This window comes from Dermochelys coriacea, chromosome 1 (assembly GCF_009764565.3).
Source record: "Dermochelys coriacea isolate rDerCor1 chromosome 1, rDerCor1.pri.v4, whole genome shotgun sequence".
NCBI lineage: Eukaryota > Metazoa > Chordata > Testudines > Dermochelyidae > Dermochelys > Dermochelys coriacea.
This window is the reverse complement of record NC_050068.2, coordinates 125,616,712-125,638,269: the sequence shown is the minus strand read 5'-3', so window position 1 is coordinate 125,638,269 and position 21,558 is coordinate 125,616,712. Positions and strand designations below refer to the sequence as shown.

Genomic DNA, 21,558 nt, shown 5'->3' with positions numbered 1-21,558 from the left:
TACCAATAAGTAGGAAAATACTAGCAACAATTGTAAGTCCACAAAACCAAGTGCTTTTATACTGCATCCAAGTCACAGAATTTGGAAGTCTCTTCCTCAGAGCAAGAGACTTTCAAATCTAGAGCTCTTTGGAAATCCCTATATTCTTTTATATTGGTTTTGTATCATTTATTAACACATTTAAAAACCTCAGGGTATTCAGCACCCAAATCCCAATGAAATTAAATGGGAACTGGGCATCTAATTCCCTTAGTATCCTTTGAAAATTCCCCCCTGGCATTTGAAAATCCAGCTATTGAAAGTCTATAATAAGCCTCATTCATTTTCCATGACCAAAAGACATATAAACAAACCTTCATAGTATTTATATCATCTACAGGACACAGCTTCCAAGTTTAACTTGTCCAAGGGCTGGTATTTTAAACTTTCACAAACCTAACAAAGACTTGTGATGAACAGTGAACAGGACTTGCTTGCTACAATCAGCTTTCCTTAACCTGTGATACACTTACCAGAAAGTTCTCATTCCTCCACACATTCCATCACCACCAAAGAAAAAACTGTCAATGTCAATTCATTGTTCATTCTGCCCTTTCCAAAGCTAAATTATCTGTAGCCTCCTTTATTATGCTACTCATTGACGATTTCCGAGTTTAAAGGCAACAAGAACGTTGTCAGTTATAGCAATACTCTTTTCCATTTCTGTTTAGGAAAATTATACAAATATCTGGAACTACAGAGCTTCCAGGACCATTGCACATTCCTCAAGGAATGTTAATGTACTGTATTCCTCATGTGGGGATCAAAAGCAGACATTATTCCCATGAGATTTTCATGGAAACAGAACACGTGTCTCAAAACAGGACAGAGAAGCTTAGTGGCAAGTTTCAGTGTTCTCGCAAGTACTTCATGCGTACCTGGCCCTATGCCAGGCCTCAGCAGTTTTCTCATGTAACAGTGGTAAAAGACTAAATGTTAAAGCTACTCATAAGAATTCTACAGCTTGACAAATTTTAATTGTCACAAAGGAAAGATTTCAGAGTAGCAGCCATGTTAGTCTGTATTCACAAAAAAGAAAAAAAGAGTACTTATGGCACCTTAGAGACTAACAAATTTATGAGCATAAGCTTTTGTGAGCTACAGCTCACTTCACCGGATGAAGTGAGCCCTAGCTCACGAGAGCTTATGCTCAAATAAATTTGTTAGTCTCTAAGATGCCACAAGTACTCCTTTTCTTTTTTAAAAAGGAAATTAACAGATAAACGGTTCCAAAATCAGTTGGAAATTCAGGTTCATTAAAAGAAGAATGTTTGGCCCAAGCAGGCAGTTAACTTCCTGACATCATACAACAGAATGAGACTGTCAAAACCTGTTTCAGATAGGAAAATAAAACTCACACTGAGTGGTTTATGACAATTTTTCTTCACTAGAAAGCTAATTACTGGCATGGCTTATCATTCCACTAAAGAATATTTTATACTCCTGTACACTTCAGTGTCTTTCCCATGTTTGCTAGAGAGAGGGAACAGAACATCATATGTTTTAAAGACCAGGTGGTAAAAAGTCATAAGCCATGACTTAATGTAAATCATGGTTTATGACAACAAAGGATAGCTCCCAGATCCTGATAGTTTAATTTCAATATTCATAAAGGTTTTATCTGTGTAGCTATGAAGGTGAAGGTCTTAGGTGGCAGGTTAGTGGATTAGTAAACATACATCCCACTCCAAATAAAGTGACTGCAGCATTTTAACAGTTACTAGGGAACTGCACCTTGAGTGCTGGCTCTTGCCCAGAAATTACAGCAATTGTGTATTTAAATCTTCCATCCGTATCTCTGAAAGCTACTTCTGATTTCTCCAGGAGCACCCAACCCCACACTTTGAATACTATTCCACTAAAACAGTCAAAAGTTACAATGAACTACTAAAATACACAGCAAGTCACTAATACAATCCTAACTCATTCCCACTCCATTACACCATAATTAATAAACTGACAATCTGTGATGTTGCACTCCATATGTTTTATGAAAATATGCTTATGAGCGTAAATATGATGTAACTGGAATACGCTTTATGCAAAAGGGCTCTTGTAAGGTATCGTAACAAAAGGTTACTGAACCTGAATATATTCCTCCTATCTGAATGTATGTATCATTCTTGTATCTGAAGCTAGAAATATAAAGACACGTTTCAGAGTAGCAACCGTGTTAGTCTGTATTCGCAAAAAGAAAAGGAGGACTTGTGGCACTTTAGAGACTAACAAATGAAGTGAGCTGTAGCTCACAAAAACTTATGCTCAAATAAATTTGATAGTCTCTAAGGTGCCACAAGTACTCCTTTTTTTAGAAATATAAAGTACAACTCTGGGGTCCTACTGTAATTATGCGAAGTGTGGGCCACTGATTGTGGTTTAGAATCTTGATGGCTCCCATTTACTTGGACAATTGGTTGTAAATGGCTGTTTACTTGCAAGCCTTCCCGTGTTCCAGTAAACCGGCCCAGGAAAAAATGGAGGCTGAGGATCTCACAGGACATGTGACCATGTCACATGATGCTGAAATCCGTCTTAAATCTGGTACTTTTCCATTTAGAAGGATGGGTGGGGACCCAGAGAGACAAAAGATTCCCGCCTTCGGCCAAAACTATAAAAGGGGGCTGCCAGTCATGAGAAATCTCCTAGTTACCACCTGAGCTGGAACTAACAAGGACTGTACCAGGGGAAAGGATTGGACCCACACTAGGAAGGAGTCTAGTCTGTGAAAGAGGCTTACTGAAACATCTCTGAGGGTGAGATTTTATTTGTAAACAGTTTCTTAATGTATTAGGCTTAGACTTGCATGTTTTTGCTTTATTTTGCTTGGTGACTTACTTTGTTCTGTCTGTTATTACTTGAAACCACTTAAATCCTACTTTTTATTCTTAATAGAATCACTTTTGTTTATTAGTAAACCCAGAATAAGTGATTAATACCTGGGGGAGCAAACAGCTGTGCCCATCTCTCTACAAGTGTTATAGAGGGTGGACAAATTATGAGTTTACCCTGTATAAGCTTTATACAGAGTAAAACAGATTTATTTAGGGTTTGGATCCCATAGGGAACTGGGTGTCTGGCTGCTGGAGATAGGTGACCTGCTGAGCAGTTTTTGGTTGAAGTCTGCAGCTTTAGGGCCGTGGACCAGACATGGGTTTGTATTGCAGCACACTAGCGTGTCTGGTTCAACAAGGCAAGGTTCTGGAGTCCCAAGCTGGCAGGGAAAACGGGCTCAGAGGTAATTCCAGCACATCAGGTGACAGTCCCAAGGGGATCTCTGTGACCAAACCCATCACATAATCCATCCCGCAGTCTCTTCCTCTGACTCCTCCAAAAGGTTCAGTGTGGCCAGATGCTTACATGTACCCAGAAACCCAATGAAGTTGAGTGACTCCATACAGGTGTAAGCATCTACGCTCAAAGATCAATTTGCATGATCTGATGGCAAGTGTAGCGGTTACACTATACAGTGCAATACAGCCTGCAGCCACCGGGGTATTCATTATGGCCCTGAAAATGCCCTGTAAATTATGTAAAATTATGTAAAATATGGAATACATGTTGATCAAGGCAACATGATAAGATTTCAAGCCTCTGACATAATTTCATTAGTCACCAAAAGCAAAGCAACTCCCACCACAAATTTCACCACTGTTGGCTGCAGACATGGGACATTCAAAAGGGCTTGGTGCAGTCCCTTACGTGCCTGGTCACAGCCACTTGAATGGTAGGGAAGTGGAAGACAGAGATGGTAGCAAGAGGAAGCCAGGGATTTGCTACGGTAAGTGGCTGTAGGATGTAGTGGGGATTCCCAGGTGCCTTGTGGGAAAAACAGGGAGATGGATGCAGGGGAGAGGGATAGTGGGCTGCTGTATATGTGGGAAGGGAAACCATGGTGCAGAGTTGCTGTGGGGAGGGAATCATGGAGCGGTTTGCTTCAACCGGTGACTGCTATGTATGTGTGGGAGTTACCAGAGAGGAGAGGATGCTGGAAGAGCGACTGGGATGCAGGACTGTTGCACAGGATTTGGAGATGTGGGCGACAGTGTTGTGTTGGGGTTGGGCAGTGAGAGTGCATATGCGTGGGGGTTGGTGGAAGAGGGAGAATGCAGATGAGTGGTGTCAGGAGGAAAGGATATATAATACTGAAGAAGTGTAATGGAAAAGAAGAATGAATAAAAGAAAAAACAAGTATCTGATAAAAGAAAAAACAAAACCAAGAATACTGAGGTGGGTCTGAAAGACTCTGCTCCACCAGCTTCCAAGAGCCTTTTGCACAAGATTCCCAGAACCCTTTACCAAAGCCCTCCTCTGCTACTCACCTCTTAAGCATGCTATCCTTCCTGCCCCCAAATGTAGGTTGCCCCAAAGGTGGGGCAGGGAGTAGGAAGATAAGGTAAGTGTTGATATCTGGCACTTCCATTCCTTCAACTTGTTTCATGCATGAGGCACCACAGATTGAAAGAGTAATTCTTTGAAGTGAGCATCTTTAAGATTAAACTCTACTAACAATTGTATCATTACCACCAAGCCTATTAGATATTCTCTGTTTTAAAACTGCAGACGCAGCGTTAGGTAGAGAATTTTGTCTTAAATAACTTTTGTATCCCCATAGTTTAATTTCTATTTGTGAAACAATTCACTAGTTTTGAGCAAAAGTTAGAAAAAGAAAAATGTAAAATGAATGTCTGTGGTCTAGTTTAAAATTAAAATAAAAAGGACCAGTGAGAGTGAGAAGAGAACATTATAACTAAAATGTCAACAGATACAGACAACATAAGCTCTGGAGTTTACAAACAGCTTTTGTTTAATAAAAATACCAACTTGGAACCTTTTATTCAGACTCAAACAACTAAGATTTAGCAGACAACAAAAAAGGCAATGGATAACCTTTGTGAAGGGGCAAAAGCAAACACAAAAAAACAAAACCACAACCGAACAACCACCCCAAACTTATTTTTACCTCGACCAAAATGCTATTACTCAAAAGAAAAGACCTGGGATTAAAAGATTTCTTGTGAACAGATCTTGCGGATGAAGTATTCTCACCCTCCATCCTGCACAAAGCTGAAAGTTATACAGTAGAACCTCAGAGTTACAACCTCCATTCCAGAGATGTTTGTAACTCTGAAATGTTTGTAGCTCTGAACAAAATGTTATGGTGAACTGACTGAACATTGACTTAATTCAGCTTTGAAACTTTACTATGCAGAAGAAAAATGCTGGTTTCCCTTTATTTAATTTATTTATTTAAGTAGTTTACATTTAACACAGTACTGTATTGAATTTGCCTTTTTTTTTTTTAATTTAGTCTCTGCTGCTGTCTGATTGCGTACTTCCAGTTCGATTGGAAAAAGGCTAATATAGTGCCCATCTTTAAAAAAAAGGGAAGAAGGAGGATCCTGGGAATTACAGGCCAGCCAGCCTCACCTCAGTCCCTGGAAAAATCATGGAGCAGGTCCTCAAGGAATCAATTCTGAAGCACTTAGAGGGGAGGAAAAAGTGATTAGGAACAGTCAGCATGGATTCACCAAGGGCAAGTCACGCCTGACTAATCTAACTGCCTTCTATGATGAGATAACTGGCTCTGTGGATGAGGGGAAAGCAGTGGACATGTTGTTCCTTGACTTTAGCAAAGCTTTTGACACGGTCTCCCAGAGTATTCTTGCCAGCAAGTTAAAGAAGTATGGGTTGGATGAATGGACAATAAGGTGGTTAGAAAGCTGGCTAGATTTTCAGGCTCAACGGGTAGTGATCAATGGCTCCATGTCTAGTTGGCAGCCGGTATCAAGTGCAGTGTCCCAAGGGTCAGTCCTCGGGCCAGTTTTCTTCAATATCTTCATAAATGATCTGGAGGATGGTGTGGATTGCACCCTCAGCAAGTTTGCAGATGACACTAAACTGGGAGGAGAGGCAGATATGCTGGAGGGTAGGAATAGGATACAGAGGGACCTAGACAAATTAGAGGATTGGGCCAAAAGAAATCTGATGAGGTTCAACAAGGACAAGTGCAGAGTCCAGCACTTAGGATGGAAGAATGCCATGCACCACTACAGACTAGGGACCGAATGGCTCGGCAGCAGTTCTGCAGAAAAGGACCTGGGGGTTACAGTGGACGAGAAGCTGGATATGAGTCAGCAGTGTGCCCTTGTTGCCAAGAAGGCCAATGGCATTTTGGGATGTATAAGTAGGGGCATTGCTAGCAGACTGAGGGACGTGATCGTTCCCCTCTATTCGACATTGGTGAGGCCTCATCTGGAGTACTGTGTCCAGTTTTGGGACCCACACTACAAGAAGGATGTGGAAAAATTGGAAAGAGTCCAGTGGAGGGCAACAAAAATGATTAGGGGACTGGAACACATGACTTATGAGGAGAAGCTGAGGGAACTGGGATTGTTTAGTCTGCGGAATAGAAGGATGAGGGGGGATTTGATAGCTGCTTTCAACTACCTGAAAGAGGGTTCCAAAGAGGATGGATCTAGACTGTTTTCAGTGGTAGCAGATGACAGAACAAGGAGTAATGGTCTCAGGTTGCAGTTGGGGAGGTTTAGGTTGGATATTAGGAAAAAGTTTTTCATTAGGAGGGTGGTGAAACACTGGAATGTGTTACCTAGGGAGGTGGTGGAATCTCCTTCCTTAGAAGTTTTTAAGGTCAGGCTTGACAAAGCCCTGGCTGGGATGATTTAGTTGGGGATTGGTCCTGCTTTGAGCAGGAGGTTGGACTAGATGACTTCTTGAGGTCCCTTCCAACCCTGATATTCTATGATTCTATGAAAATGAGGTGTGTAGTTGACTGATCAGTTCAATTCTGGTGTTCGTAACTCTGAGATTCTACTGTACACTATAAGTATACATTTGAGGTCAGGTGGGGAATATCTATAAAACTGCTGTCAGAGATCCAAGAAGACAGACTATTAAGTCACTCAAAATGTGAGAAGAATAGAGACCAGCTAACATGTGGAGTGAATTACCAGTTTAGTTACTAATGACTTTTGTCTTTTAACAAGTACAGTTAAAGACGTTTCTTTATAAAAGTGTCCATTTGACATTTTGTACATTGATGATGGAAACCTACTTAGGGGAAGGGAATTAAGACTGGATATTGGAGGAGTGCCAATGTACATATGATTTGTCACACTTCTAAATCTTTTATGTTTTCTGTTGAGACTGTGGCTTAAAGTTGCATTTGTGTTTCCTTTCTCTCATAATAAAAAGTTGGATTTTTATTTCATTTGATGCACTTTAAGCTGTCTTGTCCCAAAATATTTGGTGGAGTTCTTTATTTAGCTCACATCTCAAATGCAAACAAATTTTATTGGCATGACATACTGTTCATTTGTCAAACTACTGAATAAATTACTTAAGCCAGAAACAATTAAACTACCAAGTAAGAGACTATTACAGGGAATCTGCTTCATGACTTGGTGACAAGCTTTGTATGAAACCTTAGAAATCCTTTTTTATGGGCTGTGTTTTCAGTGTTGCGTGTAGAGAAATAGCAACTAGTTTAATAGAAGCTGTTTAACTCGTCCCCGTACACTGCACTACTGCAATACCCAACCTTGAAAAATTTACTTCTTGGCAAGTAAGAAACTCTCTCTAGCAAATGTGTGCGTATAGGTATCACACACACTAAGTCACCAGCTTTTACATAATTTCTGCTTTCATTAGTAGTCTCCTTATGATTGCAAAGAAAACTGTTGCGGTGCTGTCCGAGTCTGCAGACAGAGGACTTCAATGCTGCTGCTACCACTTACTCCTTTCCCAACAAGTAGCTCTCGGATTTCAGATTTATCGAACACTAGTCATAGATTCATATGGAGGATGAAGTGTTGTTCCCCTGTCCCATAGTCTAAGGAAAAAGGAAATGCAACCAGGTACAAACCCATGTACCCTCCCCTTTTCTACCAGCTGAAGATGAACCCTGACCCCTGGAACTCCCTGGTGACTTGCCTTCCTCCTCCCTCTCCTCATACCCTTTACACACTCTTGTCCTATTGATCTCTGGCTAGTAGATTTCTGGGTGCTCTTTCATCTTCTTGCAATACTAAAGGAATAAAGGACATGTCAATTATAGTAGCGTCTTACTAAACTGCATCCTCCAGTCAAATAAGGACTTCCCCAGTATGTGGATCACACTAGCAAGAGTCAGACAAGGACAAACATTTTAAGTATAGCTGCCACCCCATGTGACATGCCAAAGTAGTAACAGCAAACATTAATATATAGAAATTGTTTCTGGCTGTGCAGTGTAGAGCTGAGGAGTGTTCAACAGTTGCCAAGCTATACCGTCATGACTTCAAAGAAAGAACTTCTGCACTGCTGCAATGAAGTCATTTTGATTTAGCATGCACAGTTGTCCTTTTATATAAATTATCAGTGTAAAAAGTAAAAGCCTACAGAGTCTGAATCACAGATCTGAACTCTTTTCAGGGACAGAGGTAAGAATAGCCTGCTGCACATTTTCAGCTTCAGAGTATAGCAAGTGTGGCTCAATAAAATGATACCCCCACCAGAAATTGGGGAATAGCAATAGGATACAATGGAATTTACATTTTCAGAATGATGCCTGGGGGAATTTGATCCAGCTGCTATCAACATGAAAATGCATAATTTAACTGTATTTTGACCATTTTTTTCAAAGTCTGAATTTAAACCAACTAAAGAAGTGTAGAAATAAGGCCAGGGCGGTTAAAAATCACAATTTTTATTTATAAATGTCTAGTTCTTCACATTCATTCTATTTTATAGTCTTAACATGATAAGGTGGTTGTTTTGTATTTATTTTTTTAATTTTCTAATTGTTAGTAAAGTTTCAGCAGCTACATAGAGATCTTTTTTCCGCTATGAAGTTTCACACCTTGAAAATCTCACCTGCACATGTCTAAATGCAAACTTAACTTTAGGCTCTTATTTTAAAAGAAATTTAGCTTGTGTTTATAACATCATTAACACTGAAGCAATTTTGTTTTGGAATGAGAAAGATTTTATGCCATTTAGAGAGACATTTAATTAAAAAAAATACAGTGCTAGCGCCTGATGCTGCAAACTCTCATGCTTATCTTTAGGAACAGGAGTAGTCCCCATTGAATTTAATGGGACTATTCACGTGAGTAAAGTTACACAACTGCTTAAGTGTTTGCAGGATCAGAGTCTTACATTTACAGAACTGCTACTGACAAAGTAGAGAAAATTCAAATAAGATACCCTACAGACAGTGGGATTTTAAAAACCATTTAAAAATTTAGGATATATTTTTAGCTTAATGTTGTAAGAGCACAAGTTTTCAAATTAGTTCTGCAAAGCCTCCACCTGATTTAGACTGGTGATATTTTAAAATCAATTGATTTATATCATTGATGTAAATGACTTTATTTAAAGTAGCTTCACGCTGGTTAAAATTGAAGCTTTCTTCATACCAATGCATGAATGTATACAAGTATTGTTTAAAAAAAAAAATAGGATCCTATTTGTAAAAAGAAAAGGAGTACTTGTGGCACCTTAGAGACTAACAAATTTATTTGAGCATAAGCTTTCGTGAGCTGTAGCTCACTTCATTGGATGCACTTCATTGGATCCTATTTGTGTCTTTTACACATTTGGTTGGGATAATGCATTCACATTATGAACTGTAACCCCAGGCACAACAAGCTAAGTTAAGGTTACTGATGTGTCAGAACAATTTACCTCCTTGCAAAGATTTGTCAAACACTTAACATCCTCCTCTCCCTATGGCCTGTCCTCTGGAGCTTCGAGACAACAAATCATTTTACACTAACAGTTTTGCTAAATATTTGACACGAAAAATATGACTACATAGCATCAACTAGCCTAAAAGTGGCAATTCTTCAGCAAAAAAAACTTCAAAAACAGACTCCAATGAAAAAAGAAAAGGAGTACTTGTGGCACCTTAGAGACTAACAAATTTATTAGAGCATAAGCTTTCGTGAGCTACAGCTCACTTCATCGGATGCAATGAGAAACTGTTGAATTGGAATTAATTTGCAAACTGGATACAATTAACTTAGGCTTGAATAAAGACTGGAGTAGATGTGTCATTACACAAAATAAAACTATTTCTCCTTGTTTATTTCCCCTCCTACTGTTCTTATAAAGTGCTGGAAATGGCCCACCTTGATTATCACTACAAAAGGTCCCCCCTCCCCTCCTGCTGGTAATAGCTCACCTTTCCTGGTTTCAGAGTAGCAGTCCTGTTAGTCTGTATTCGCAAAAAAGGAGTACTTGTGGCACCTTAGAGACTAACAAATTTATTTGAGCATAAGCATGCATCCGATGAAGTGAGCTGTAGCTCACGAAAGTATGCTCAAATAAATTTGTTAGTCTCTAAGGTGCCACAAGTACTCCTTTTCTTTTTCACCTTTCCTGGTCACTCTTGTTACAGTCTATATGGTAACACCCACTGTTTCAAGTTCTCTGTGTTTATAAAATCTCCCCTCTATATTTTCCACTGTATGCATCTGATGAAGCGAGCTGTAGCTCATGAAAGCTTATGCTCTAATAAATTTGTTAGTCTCTAAGGTGCCACAAGTCCTCCTTTTCTTTTTGCGGATACAGACTAACACGGCTGCTACTCTGAAACCTAGCCTTCTTTGGAGTGTGGCAAAAATACCATCCTTGCAAGAAGTAATTAAATGACAAATTGTGCAAAATAAGTTACTATTTGTACCATATATCCTTATATCACATCAGACCTTAGCCAATAGAGTTTACATATGTTCTTATTGGATAAAGTAGTTTTAGCCTCTGTCACTGCATTTCTCCAAATAATGCATCAGAATCCTAGCATTCAACCTATTGTTTTTAATATTCTGTACAAAAAGAGTGGGCAAAAGTTTCAAGGCTAAAAAAAGTCTGCTAATAAGAATACTAAAACCAAAGGGAAATTGTCAGCAAAGCTTCTGTTTGTTTACCTTGGCGTTTCCCATAGTCTAGTAATTGTGCTGATAACTCTGATAACGCTAACTTTCTAGTGGGTAACTGACAGGTTTCAGAGTAGCAGCCGTGTAGTGGGTTACTGTAACTTTCTAGTGGGTAACTGTTGCTCAGACTTAAAGTACCTCCTCTTTCTTTCCTAAAATGGAAGCTGTTTTAGAGCTCTGCCTGTGCCAAAACTCTCAGTGGCATTCAAGAAAAGTGCCCTCCTCCTACACACACACTAATAAAAACAGAGCAACTAATTTGGTACATACAATATATAGAGTGAGAGATGAAAAAAACAAAAAACAATTTCATAGGGTACAAGTAAGATGATAAAGCTTAGCAACTGTGGTGTTTATTTTAAAGGACATCATCACCTCCTCTGTCAGTGACCACAGTATCCCTTATAGGTTTCAGAGTAGCAGCCCTGTTAGTCTGTAACCGCAAAAAGAAAAGGAGGACTTGTGGCACCTTAGAGACTAACACATTTTATTTGAGCACAAGCTTTCGTGTGCATCTATGGCCCAACTGGCAAATGTGGAGGACCACTCTGTGCAGATCTGGAGGCGGAATGAGGTGCACCTCGGCATCGCACCTGCCGGGAGGGTGGGCAGCTGCACACACCACGCCCTGAGGGTGGGGCGGGAAGGCAGCTACGGATTCCCAGCATGTCTGTCGCGTTTCTCCTCCCCAGGCTAGCAATAGATAGAGCCACGACTCCCAGATCCCTTTCAGTTCTCCCAAAGCGGGCAACAAGCAGGACAGCCGGCCCCACGCAACATACCTGGTTTATTTCCCTGCCCCAGCCCCGTGGTAAACCCCATCACCCTCTACCTCGTTTCCAGCAGCGCCCTGTTCAGTGCCCACAGTTAAGGCGATTTGCCCACAATCACCGCAGATCCGGTTTCCCCAGGGATTAAATTCAACCGCAAAAAGAAGAAGAAGAGTCGCCGCCAACTGAAACGTGGCCCGCCCTTCCTGACCGCAGAAAAGGAAGGTGTTTGCCCCCCATCCGGGGGGGCTGTCACTGGGGGAGCAGGGGCAGAGCACCAGGCTCATCCCGCCCTAGGGAGGCGGCGCTGCGGTGGGGGACCAGCCATTTGTGGACCCCCCCCCCCCCAGTGCCTGGAGCTCCCGGCACCTCCCGCCGCGTGGCGCGCCCGCCTCCCGCTCTTTGTTCGCTCTCGCCCAGCGGCGGCCGGCGCGGGAGGGCCCGGGCCGCGCCCCGCTGTATCGGCGGGGGGGGGGGGGAAGCTCCGGGCGCTGCCCCGCCCGCGTTACAACCCCGCCCTCAGAGCCCCACACGTCTCCCGCCTGGGCGCCCCACAGCCTCCTGCCCGCTCCCGATACAGCCCCTCCTTTGGGCCGTCTGTGCTGGCAGCGGGCCCCAGCTCCCAGCCCTAGGTGGCACCAGGGAGGCCTGGGTGGGGGAGCACAGGAAACCCCCCGCCACGGAGCCAAGGGAAAGAAGGGCGCGTTGCGCTGCAGGCAGCCCCCCACCCTCTCGCCCCAGCGTCTGCTCCACCTCCTTACCTCTCACGTGGAGCAGGAGAAGAGCCAGAGACACCAGCAGGGCGAGTGTCCCCCGCTGCATGATCCGCTGCTGCCGCTCCGGAGACTAAGGTGCAAACTTTCCCCGCAGGTTTCCCACGCACCCGCTTCCCCCCCCCCCAACTCTCTTTCCAAGAAGCCACTAACTCCACTCCCGGCAGGAGCGGGTCACGGGTGCGCCACAGGCAGCCGCCGCCGCCGCCGCCCTCCCCGCGCGCAGGATCCTGCTGCACAAACAGCAATTCCAGCGCGAGCCCCGCAGCCACAGAAGGGACGGTGGGGCCCGCTCGCTCCAAGACTCCTACCTACCAGAGGCAGGCAGCCAATCCGAAGGGAGAGCTGGCCCCAGGCAGCCAATGAGACGAAGGGGCAGCCAAGCCCTTCCCCTCCTCCGCGCGGCTGGCAGGGAGAAGGGCCCGTGCGTGCCTGCCTGGGTGTGCCACGCCTTAGGTCTCGGGAGACTAGCGGGCGCGGCGCGGCGCGGCGCGGCGCGGCAGGGCTCGCCCTGCAGATGGGGAGAGGCTGTCCCCGAGCTGCGGAAAATGGCTTGGGAGTGCAGCCGGCACGTTAGGCTGCTAACGGGCCCAGGGAAGGTTTGCGGTGGAAGGGCAGGAAGGTTGTCAGAGGGCCGATCTGTGCCAGAAACTGGTGCAGAGAGAGAGAGCAATGACTCAACGCAATAGGAGCCAAAAGCTGTTTTTCCCCTTGCTGTCTGGCAAAAGCGGCAGCAGGGAGCTCTTTTCTGGATCTGCAAAGAAACTGGCTTTCTCCTTGGATCCGATGAAGTGAGCTGTTGCTCATGAAAGCTTATGAGCTAATAAATTTGTTAGTCTCTAAGGTGCCACAAGTCCTCCTTTTCTTTTTGCGAATACGGACTAACACGGCTGCTACTCTGAAACCTTGGATTGTATGCAGTGTAGTTGTAGCCATGTGGGTCCCAGGGTACTAAAAGACAACATGGATGAGGCAATATCTTTTATTCATCCAATACAATATATTATCTCGCTAATCTTTCCCAGATTCAGATGACTCTGCTAGGTCCCAGTTTCTTGCCTCCAGAAAGTGAGTTGGCAGGGGTTGGCCTCTTTCAGGGTTAGCATGGTATGGAAAACTCCTTTCCTTTTGTCTCCATACCTGTTGAAAAGAGAAAGGATCTCTTGAATCCCAGGTGTTGTTGGAAGGGGAGGGGGTCAAAAGCCAGATTCAGATTGCATGCTTGGGGCCTGTCCCTGGGGCTGGGTGGAATCCAACTACGAAAAGCATTTAGACTTTTATGAGGGAGGATGTTGGACATCTGGACTTGTGTAATGCAGCTCTAAAACCTCTCACTAGTATCTAGTTCTCACAGGCCTAACTGCAAACATGGGAGATATTTAAAATAAGTCCCAAAAGGAGATGAACTAGATGAATTAAATCCTCTCTCAGGCTTTGATAGTTGAAATGCAGGGTCTGCTAGGCTAGATCACACCTTCATCCAGCCACATTTTCTTTCTGCACTTACTGAAAAAGGTTATCTAAAATTAAACATATGTTAAGAAGCCTGCCAATCTTGCCTGCAGAGGGCTAGCTCCTCCTTTGCTTGGACATCAGAAACTCTCCTTGATGTTGCAGAGAATTTGGGATGCACAAGCAATGCAAGATTGGACTTCTTCTGACTAAATTAAAATTCTCTTGTGCAACATGTCACAGTATTTAAGTGCCATATTTAGTTTTTATGTGAATTATTCAGATGTGGGAGGACTGTTTACAAATATAAGATTTTTTTATTTAAACACAGCTAAATAACCCATATTTCTTCATGGAAGTTACAATTTAGAGGTTTTACATCTTTGCCACAAAGGATATCGTCCTTTGCCTCTGCCTGCTTCCCCAGATATTATACAATATTAAAAGCCTATCCTATAATCTGCACTGCCATACACCAGTAATCCCACTCATCACTTGCAGGACTCAACCCTTGTACTATACTGAACCATACCTCTCTCCCTGGGGACTAGGTAGAGCTAAAGATCAATATGAAGGTCTTTTTGCCAAAATACATACAAAAATAATTATATCAAGATAAATACATAAGATACATGTCAATATATAAAGATTACATTCAAATAAGAACATAAGAACAGCCATACTGGGTCAGACCAAAGGTCCATCTAGCCCAATATCCTGTTTTCTGAAAGTGGCCAATGCCAGGTGCCCCAGAGGGAATGAACAGAACAGGTAATCATCAAGTGATCCATCCCCTGTCACCCAGGCCCAGCTTCTGGCAAACAGCAGCTAGGGACACCATCCCTACCCATCCTGGCTAATAGTCATTGACCTAACCTCCATGAACTTATTAAGTTCTTTTTTGAACCCTGTTATAGTCTTGGCCTTCACAACATCCTCTGGCAAAGAGTTCCAAAGGTTGACTGTGCGTTGTGTGAAAAAATACTTCCTTTTGGTTGTTTTAAACCTGCTGCCTATTAATTTCATTTGGTACCCTCTAGTTCTTGTGTTATGACAAATAGTAAATAAAACTTCCTTATTTACTTTCTTCACACCAGTCATGATTTTATAGACCTCTATCATATCTCCCTTAGTCATCTTTTTTCCAAGCTGAAAAGTCTCAGTCTCATTAATCTCTCCTCATATGGTAGCTGTTCCATACCCCTAATCATTTTTGTTGCCCTTTTCTGAACTTTTTCCAATTCCAATATATCTTTTTTGAGATGGGGCAACCACATCTACCCTCAGTATTCAAGATGTGGGCATACCATGGATTTGTATGGAGGCAATAGGATATTTTCAGTCTTCTTATCTATCCCTTTCTTAATGATTCCCAGCGTTCTGTTTGCTTTTTTGACTGCTGCTGCACATTGAGTGGATGTTTTCAGAGAACTATTCACAATGGCTCCAAAAGCTCTTTCTCGAGTGGTAACAGCTAATGTAGACCCCCATCATTTTATATGTATAGTCGGGATTATGTTTTCCAATGTGTGTTATTTTGCATTTATCAACATTAAATACATCTGCCATTTTGTTGCACAGTCACTCAGTTTTGTGCGATTGTTTTGTAGCTCTTTGCAGTCTGTTTGGGACTTAACTATTTTGAGTAGTTTTGTATCATTGCAAATTTTGTCACTTCACTGTTTAACCCTTTTTTCCGGATTATTTATGAATATGTTGAATAGGACGGGTCCCAGTACAGACCCCTGGGAGACACCACTATTTACCTCTCTCCATGCTAAAAACGACCATTTATTTCTACCCTTTTTTCCCTATCTTTTAACCAGTTACCAATCCATGAGAGAACCTTCTCTCTTATCCCATGACAACTTACTTTTCTTAAGAGCTTTTGGTGAGGGAACTTGTCAAAGGCTTTCTGAAAATCTAAGTACATAATATATCCACTGAATCCCCCTTGTCCACATGCTTGTTGACCACCTCAAAGAATTCCAGTTGATTAGTGAGGCATGATTTCCCTTTACAAAACCGTGTTGACTCTTCCCCAACAAATTATGTTCATCTATGTGTCTGTCAATTTTGTTCTTTACTATCGTTTCAACCAGTTTGCCTGGTACTGAAGTCAGGCTTACTGGACTGTAATTGCCGGGATCCCCTCTGGAGCCCTTTTTTAAAAATGATGTCAGCTATCTTCCAGTCATTTGGTACCGAAGCTGATTTAAATGATAGGTTACAGACTACAGTTAGTAGTTCTGCATTTTTACATTTGAGTTCCTTCAGAACTCTTTGGTGAATACCATCTGGTCCTGGTGACTTGCTACTGTTTAGTTTATCAATATGTTCCAAAACCTTCTCTAATGACACTTCAATCTGAGACAGTTCCTCAGATTTGTCTCCTAAAAAGAATGGCTTAGGTTTGGGAATCTCCCTCATATCCTCAACCGTGAAGAGCGATGCAAAGAATTCGTTTAGTTTCTCCACAATGGCCTTATCGTCCTTGAGTGCTCCTCAGTCTGGGACAGTTCCTCAGATTTGTCACCTAAATAGTACCTTCAATTGGGAAGTATCTTCACCATCACTAAAATGATGCCACTTTTGGGGTGGAACTTGCACTAGCTTAATGATACACAGCAACACTATATAATAGTTTGAGAGAGGGAGTGAATACTTTCTCCAAATGAAATTATATTCTGCCACCTTATATTTTCCTTGTAGTTTATCAAATTAGAATTTGGCCAGGCAACAGATTCTTATAATATTAATTCAAGTACTCAGGATCTAAGTTTTAAGTCTCAGCAGAACAATGGCATCTCCCGCAGCACAGTGCCTCCCACCAATATGCTAGGACATAGCTTAATACTGATTCAAGGGGAAGAGTACCTTCTAAGGAATCAAAATCATCACCCACTCCATAACCTCTCCGATTCCCCAACTGTAAGTCCGTTTTGTGTTCATTAGCCAAATACTTATCAGACCCAACCTTGTTTAACTGATAAAAGCAGAAAGAGGAGCTTATCTGCTAACGGAGTTTGGCTACAGTCTATTAAATGGCTCTTGAAGTACATGAAATACACATAATACATGAAAATAATGCCCATATATGGTTTTATATCAAAATGATCCTTAACAACAACAACAACAGAAAGCCCAGAAGGCTGAATTTTGAAGAAGAAATACTGTAAATTACCTGTTTTCATCAAGGGAAAGATGCCTAAACAGCAGAAGATGGCTCTTTCAACTATTAACACTCTTATCAAGTTAATTTAAAGAATGTTTAAAAGCTTTCTTTGCTCTAGACATCAAGGCCTAGAAGATGAGATGAATCAATTACAAATAAGCACAGTCACACTGTGATCTAAAACAGAGCTACGGAGTGCTTAGCAAAAATACTTATAGTGCATACATACTAAATTATCCATGTTGCTTATCAAAGCAAATATTTTGCTTAATGGGATGTTTTTTCATAGCTAGTATTAACCACTGATCATTCAAAGAAACTTCTCAACTGATAAAATAATTGTTTAACAGGAATTTCAGTGCACTACATTGTAAAAAAAGTATTTATGACATCCCCAATTACAATGTTTTAGGTAAGATAGCATTTTAGCCATTTGATGATTTGATTTAGGACTGATTTCTTGGTTTTCTAATTGATAGGAGAAAATGAATCTAGTTTACTATTGGAAAAATATAGGAGTTGCTGTACTACATCAGATCCATAGTCCATGTAGTCCAGTATTCTATTTCTAAAAGAGGACAGTATCAGAGGAAGTGCAATCTTCAGAGAAGGTGAAAGTAACCTCGCATTAGGCAGATGTGGAATAATCAGCCTTCACACTAGGTCTTCTCATAGTCCTTGATAGCGATTAGTTTAAATTTTGAAGCATGAGGTTTAATATGTTACAGAATTTATGTTAGCCTTAATTATAACTGGATATTCTTGTTACGCATGTAAATGTCCAATCCCTTTCTGAATCTTACTAAATTGGCCTTAATGACATCCAGTGCCAATGTGTTCCACTGTTTAATTATGCATTGTGTGAAAATGTATTTTATCAGTTTTGAATTTTCCACTTTTTAGTTTCACTTAATGTCCCATTTTTCTTGTCTTAGAGACAGGTAGAATAGACATGCCTGATCTACCTTCTCTAGACCATTCATTATTTTATATACTTTCATCACATTCTCTTATTTGTCTCCTTTCTAAAGATAAACAATCCCAATTTTTTCAATCTTTTTTCATATGTAAGTTTTTCATTGTTGTCACCCATCTCTGAACGCTTCTGCAATATCCTTTTTGACATAGGGTGACTCAGTGATCAATACTGCACATGCTATTCTAGATGAGGCCACATGATTTAGAATTACCAGGTGTATCATGTCTGAAATCTTCTGAATGGAAAGAATGCAGGTGAAACATTGACTTTCCATGTAATTCAAACAGGCTTAGAAGGAACGGTTAATACTTTAACTTGTGTGTTGTTCCCATAGACTGGAAAATGAAAGGTGAGCAGGGCTTGAAGAGACCTATTCCAGAGAGGGAAGAAGGCAGCTTTTACAGGTAGCCATGAGCTGCTGAGATGAAAGCTCATTCTCCCCAGTTTCCTCCTATTATAGATCTTCTGAAGTACACATGATCACCTACACTCATTTCCTGTTTCCTCTCAGCTTAACCTTGTGCCCTCTCATTTCCACATACCTTGTGGATTTAAGTCTTCCCATAAGCAGTAAGGCTCTATCGATGGTCCTCAAAGCTGGCTCCTTACACAGACAGTGGAAAGACAAATATTTATTTTTTTTCTCTGCAAGCAACATCTTAGTAGAGCAGTTGGGACTTTACCTGTCTGTTCCCTAATGTTGTCCCTAGGGGATCAGGGGAGCGCCAGCAGCCCCTGCCTCCAGCAAGTGATATAGGAGCTAGAGCCAGACATTGAAAAAAAATTATTATTCAACTCAGTGAAAAGGATAGACCATAAAAATTATTTTTCCTTCAGTCTATGCGCTCAGTTCCTGTGAATGTTAATGGGAGCTGCATACTCATATGGAGAGGAGATCAGAGCCCTTTGATTAATTCAAAAATGGAGATAATTGCCTAGACCTAGACATAATGAGGTCTGGAAAATATGATCCAGAAACGGTTGTTCCTTAAGTTATTTGAATGTGCCATTAATGGCACATTTCCTCCACCAGAGTCTAGTGATATGCATCTCTTGATGAATATTACTTGAAGACACAAACTTTTGTTTATGCCAACCCCACCCATATCTAAGGAATATAACAATGTGTAGATATGATGAAATAGAGGCACCACCTCAAGGTGCATACTGAAAAATAGGTTGGAGGCAAAGTACCTCTCACATCTGCACAATACCTGCATCGCTTTTGTAGGTTTCAGAGTAGTTTTTGTACTTTATTCAACTACTAAAATGCATTTGAAAATGAAACAAAGTACTGGAGACACTAGTAGACCTACCACTATGAAATCATGAATGTCAGATGAAACTGGAACTCTATGTTTCTGCTCAATTCCTGGCCTCTGTTGAAACTACTTCTGGCACAGATTCAGGCCTCTAATGATGTTTATTCCTCTGTGCAACCAGGCTGTAGGGACTCCCATGTTTGTAGGTTACTGCAAGTAAATTTTAAAATAAAGACAAAGTTGGACCACGCTAATTTTCTCTTTATTTTTTAAATTTATTTATTTAGGAGTGAAGAGAAAGGGGATAGACCCAGATTCTGCATTTAGATCTGCTAGTGGAGACCCCTGTGCATGTGCAGAATCCTGTTGACTTCAGCAGGACTCTCCAGCAGTGAATCCAAATATTAGAGCCATGGAGTAGCTGCGACACTTCAATCAGTATATACACCCAGGATTTTTAAGGTCAGATCCGTAGCCTCTCTTTGAGGGCAGAACATAAAACATACATTGCAACATAACTTAATTGTAAACAATCCCCCTGCCTCACTTTGGCGACAGAAAGATTATGACAATTGTATTATCTTGTCAGACAAGTGTACCGTGGAAAAACCATTGTCAGTTCTAGGGGTGCGTACAAAATGGATCCCTAGGCCAAATTTTGGACCGATTGTTCCAACTTTGCTAATGTCTTCTGTTGTGTGATTTCTCCTAGTGGTCTCTGCCTCATGACCTCAGACATATTAAGACACTACAGCTTAAGTGTAGTTCGCAAAGTAAGCAGATCTGATCTCTCTACAAAAGCCAAGACTTTGTAACTACATAGTCAAAGTTCTATTAGGAAGAATGTATGCACAAGAGTTATAGAAAAAGAGTAACCTACCTATGTGAACGCAGAATATCAAGCCTACAGAAAGTTTCCCACTGATTCTACCAATTGTTCCACTCCCCCAGGGTTAACAACAGCAGGAACACTATTGTACAGAAGGCATCAGTATAGACAGTGCAATAGAAAAAACATCTGTGGCCACAGAAACCTTGTTTTCATTAGTTTTCCTACTGTTGCAGTATCTGTTCCTAAGGCTATGTCTATGCTAGGGAAAAAAGATATATTTTAAAGTGGTGTTAGTTAATATGTTTTCTCCACTAGGATTTTAACACGTAAGCTAACATGTCTTTATAATACATCTTTCATCCTCCTGTAGACATAACCTTAATGTTTGTCTCCTTTTTATCTTCTACACCTAAAGCCTATATGCTTTTTTTCCATGTTGTCCCTTACACCAGGAATGTACTCTCTGATTCTGAACACCACAAAAATGTCTTCAGATTCCTTCTTGAGACCAAGTTTTTTACACAGCTTCATAAATGATCGCTGAGTTCCCTTTAAAAAAAGTGTAATCTTTTCTTCTGTATGTTGTCCTTTTATGATCCCATTGTATTGGGGTAAGTGACCTATCATTTAAAAACACCTAGAACACATCTAGGTGCACTATATACAATAGGAATTTTATTAAAAACTTAGTTTGATACTGCACTATGAATTACATTGTTAATTACATGAAATAGGTTGCCAGCACTTTTTTTTTTTTAACAAGAAATATATCTCCATACCACAATGTCACTTTATTGGAAGGAAGAAGGCATTGTTCTTATATAAACTGCTATTTAGTTGGCTTCCTATATTATTGAACTGTAGTTTCCATGCTGTAAGTAATTTAAGCTGCTCTGAGCTATGTCTCTGAAAACAAAATACACTGGGCTAGATCCTTAGCGGATGCAAATTGCCGTAGCTCCATTGACAGCAAAGGGGCTATGGCACTTTACACCAGCTGAAAATCGGTCCCTCTTTGGCTAAGATAAGAATGCCATGATGGCGCGATAATACGCTGCTTTCTTTTGCCCTCTGTTTTAGTATGTAACATGACCTCAAGAATTGTTTGTCAAAACACAGTACATATTTAAATAGTGATTCAATTGCTATTCCTACTTTCAGGGTATGATAAACTTCTGCGGATTACTAAAGTCAGGCGCTCAATTAAATTATTTCTTTACCATTCCAATTAAACTGCCAGTTGCTGTTGGCTCCTTTAATACCGAAGACAAGTAAATAAATAACAGAGGCCGAAAGATCTAGCTTACCTCTATAAGGTGCATCACCAGTCTTATTTTAG

At 41.2% G+C, this 21,558-nt stretch overlaps 1 protein-coding gene across 2 annotated transcripts in view; it reads right to left on the bottom strand.

The window, feature by feature from the left end:
• LOC119845380 (CD99 antigen-like) overlaps positions 1-13,060 on the bottom strand; it is a 36,280-nt gene extending 23,220 nt beyond the window's left edge. The window contains exon 1 of one of the 2 annotated variants that reach the window (XM_038377618.2): positions 12,508-13,060. In XM_038377618.2, the coding sequence (XP_038233546.1) occupies positions 12,508-12,568 (61 nt within the window). In that variant the 5' untranslated portion in view covers positions 12,569-13,060. The remainder of the gene's footprint in view (positions 1-12,507) is intronic. The other variant, XM_038377627.2, reaches the window with a different exon arrangement.
• Positions 13,061-21,558: the final 8,498 nt, after the last annotated feature.